The sequence below is a fragment of the Limulus polyphemus genome, unplaced genomic scaffold, assembly GCF_000517525.1.
Source record: "Limulus polyphemus unplaced genomic scaffold, Limulus_polyphemus-2.1.2 Scaffold237, whole genome shotgun sequence".
In the NCBI taxonomy this organism is placed as follows: Eukaryota; Metazoa; Arthropoda; class Merostomata; order Xiphosura; family Limulidae; genus Limulus; species Limulus polyphemus.
In genome coordinates this window covers 700,259-704,244 of record NW_013665847.1, presented here as the reverse complement: position 1 = coordinate 704,244, position 3,986 = coordinate 700,259, and the positions used below count along the sequence as shown (strand labels likewise).

At 40.2% G+C, this 3,986-nt stretch overlaps 1 protein-coding gene across 1 annotated transcript in view; it reads right to left on the bottom strand.

Annotated features, from left to right (window-relative positions):
• Positions 1-3,241, bottom strand: part of LOC106478645 (glutamate receptor ionotropic, delta-2-like) — a 55,582-nt gene extending 52,341 nt beyond the window's left edge. The window contains exons 1-2 of the mRNA XM_013939201.1: positions 2,984-3,241; positions 1,607-1,793 (exon numbers count right to left, since the gene is read on the bottom strand). Coding sequence (XP_013794655.1) covers positions 1,607-1,793; positions 2,984-3,241 — 445 coding nt within the window. The remainder of the gene's footprint in view (positions 1-1,606; positions 1,794-2,983) is intronic.
• Positions 3,242-3,986: the final 745 nt, after the last annotated feature.

The window sequence follows — 3,986 nt, the reverse complement described above, 5'->3', positions numbered from 1 at the left end:
ATGCCCTTCCTGACGCCAAAGATCTCCATTTATCCGGGCTTTGGACCGGCACCGAGTTGTGCTGGCTTGCACCCCCAGTGGCTGGGTTGAACTTGAATGAGCATATGTATATTTATTATTTCTACGTAGGAATTAGAGCCATTGTTCATTGTTCCTAATGATGAGTTACAGAGATAGGCATAATTACAAATTGGTAGTAACTAGAGACTAGATTATGAAGGATGGAGAAATCTTCAGGTTTGTCATATCATGATATTATTTTCACATTTGCATATTATTATATTCGTCGTGATTAAGGTGAGTCAAGCGTCCTCGTTCAGACGATTATTATGGTGATTAATCTGGCCATTTTTCTGTAAATCTCTCTTCTTCAAGAAATATAAGTAAATACATACAATGCAACCATTAAACTTAGGATACACCCCAGTTATAAAGGCACCCGGACAAAATATTCAACATGTTCTGAACGAAACAACAACCAATCTGAATAGCCACGACAAGGTTAGAGTCTGCATATTTTTCTACTTTTTTAAATAAACTACTTATTTAGATAAATCAGTCAGTACCTGTCTTAATAATAAGGATGTATTTTTAGCCAGTATGATTTCATCTAATTTTGAAAAACTTTACCAGAGTAAAAATAATTTGCAATTAGACAACTCGTTCGAGATTCGGGTAAAAGTTTTAGAATTACGTGTTGAAAGGGGTGGTGATAGCAGAAGCATTAATATTAGCATAGATAGATTGAAAAATGGTCTGTCGTGGCCATTAACAATGAGACAGCCTTTGTTGTGCGAAATCGATTATGGTTGCTTTAGTTTCTCTCCCAAATGGCCCTAAATACAAATGAATTAGTAATCAATGACGACCTTTTCTGATACACCTGACTGGGGAACTGGATTAAAAAAAAAGCGGACGTCTCTTTGGGTCCCTGCAGTATTAAAGTGATAGTCAGGTTCAAGCTCCATCTAGAGTCAAAATTCCTAATGTATATCATTGGATAACTTGAATCGTCTTATCTTCCTTCTTGTCACGAGAAGAATTTTTATCACACTAATCATTGTTATGAATAGTATAAAAGGCATCCATGAGGTACGTTTTTGTTGCTAGAACTTTGATAAGGTTTTTACAAATTTAAATAAACATCATTGTTGTACGTATTGTAACATCTGTTACTCTACCAATTATTAAAAAAAAGTAAAACGGCAGAGTGCATATTTTTTCATCGATTCTCTAAATCAACAGACTACTAACAAACGAAAAACTAAACTTGTTTTCTGTAAAAAGTTTTATCAATGTTTAAAAACACATGAGAGAAAAATACTTTCCCCTAGTGACGCAGCGGAAAGTCTCGGAACTCACACCGCTGAAACCCTGGTTTTGATACTTCTGGTGGACACAGCATAGATAACCCATTGTGTAGTTTTGTGATTAACAACAGATAAGAAAAAAATTGTTATATGTGTGTAAAAATATGTTTATTTAACAAGGTAATATCTAATTTTTGTTTCCAGTTCACTTTTCAGCTATTGTAATTTTGGCGTCGATACATTCCGACGGTGCTGCCTTTAGCCCAAGGATGAGTTTCTTTCGACGTGTGTGATACTGATCCCATTAGATACACCACCATTGCTTCCGTATGTATAGCGATCTACAGGGGCAAGCTTATCCCTCCACAGTCCATCACTATGATTCCCAAGCATGGCTATAATACATTCAACAACTATAGTCAGGTCAGTATTCAATAGTTGGATTTTATCCACAAATCTCATGGGATCGCCATTCAACAGGACCTAAGTGGTGAAGAAAAATAAATTCTCAATAACAGAGTAGAAGGATTCTGCAGTGAGCGAAACACCATCTACGAGTCTTACGCGTGTTAATATCACGGATGTCACTGGTGCTACGACTCGTTTAACAAGAAACGTTGTTTTAAACTCACCAAACTGGGTGCTAAGAAAACGAATCCAGGAATAACAGCAACAACAGTGAAGCTCTCGTGTAACAAAATGTCGTTACCTGGAAACTAATTTAACACAGTTTCTCATCTTGACGTCTATGTTGTTCATTATGGATCCGTAGTCAACGTCACCATACTGTACGATGTAAAGGACGAAGAAACGTCAACTTTACATCATTCTATCCTTGAGCCAATATTCACTCTGATTAACTTGTTAGTCAAGCAATTATAAATACAACTAACGTTTGTAATATAAATTCGTATTTTGGATTTGTCATATACAAAGTTGTATACGAAAGGAAACTTTATCATACAGTTCTCTCTTTAAGAAGTCGTGAAAAATTAACTTTTTCTCTGTGCAAAATCTGTGTAGAAGAATGATCACTACTCCATGTCAGCACTTGGATATAAAACGAGCTTTTACTGGAACGTGGGTGACAAAATAAGCTAAGAAAGCTCTTGAGTGCGGATACCATATAATAGGTATTTAGGAAGTTTATAATGTTCCTTGTAAATCTTTTAATCTTTGCCGAGAATATACACACACACACATATATATATCTACCTTTTTAATGCTTAAAGAGGTAAGATCTGGATGGTCTCAACACTGCAACACACCAGGATCTCAACAAGCCAATGTTTAGCTAGGTGATGAACAAGAAGGTATTTACCTGCGTTTTGAACATATCCATGCTAACTCTGGTAGAAGATCTGTTTCTGAAGTATGTGTAAACTCATTTTGGGGGCCTTTGGGATAAGTTTAAAGACAACAGTCAACTAACGTATGTACCATCTGAAAAGCCTCCCAGTTGCATAGTGGTATGGTTGCGGACTTACACCGCTAGAAACCGGGTTTCGATACCCGTGGCTGTTGTTGTTCGTCCTTCGAAGTTCGAAGAAGACCACGACATCATTTGGTCTATCTGTGGATACGGAGATGGCTCAGGAGTCCTATCTGAGCCAGGAAGCCTCGACCACATTCCCGGCATACATGGCTTGGTGTCCCGTTCTGAGTCGACCCACCCGATCCTTCCGAGCTGCACGCTTCCCCTCGGCAACCAATCGACATTTACATTCTGCTGTCACCAAACCCTGCCGGACCTTCGTTCTCCAAAGAAATCTATCCTGGGCGAGCGACTCCCAGTTCACATGGTTGATGTCGAACTCTTGCAGGGATGGTTTTAAACAGTCTTTAAAACGTTTCTTCTGTCCTCCAACCGATCGTTTACCTTCACTAAGTTCACCATAGAGAACTTGCTTCGGTATTCTATCAGCTGGCATTCTCACGAGGTGACCGGCCCATCTGACTTGTGCTTCATGGAGAAGCATGTATACACTAGGGACACCAGCACGTTTGAGAACGTCTGTGTCGGGAACTCTGTCTTGTCATTTAACATGGAGGAGCCGGCGGAGACAGCACAGATGGAAGTGATTAAGCTTTCTGGCGTGCCTCTGATACACAGTCCATGTTTCACTGGCATATAGTAGGATGCTCAATACCACTGCCCGATAGACTTTCAGCTTGGTGGTTAGTCTGAGCCCTCTCCGCTCCCACACACTGTGACGGAGTCTTCGGAAAGCAGAGCTCGCACGTGCGATCCGGTGGTCAACCTCTATGTCGATGTTAGCGTCCTTCGAGAGCGTGCTTCCAAGATAGCAAAAACTCTCAACCGTCTCCAGGTTCACACCGTCAATGGATAATTCTGGATCAACTAGAGATTGACAAGGAGCAGGCTGAAGCACAACTTTCGTCTTGGAAGTGTTAATTGTAAGACCAAAATCGCCACATCCCCTTGCGAAGCAGTCGAGCTCTTGTTGCATCGTTTCGGCCGAAGTCGCACTCAGCACACAATCATCAGCAAACAACAGGTCTCTGATACTAGTCAAACGAACTTTTGTGCACACTTGCAAACGGCGAAGATTGAACAGCTTTCCATCCATTCGATATCGCAGGTGTATTCCGCTCGGACCATCCCTGAAGGCATCTGACAGCAATGCTGATAAATACATACTAAACAGTGTTGGT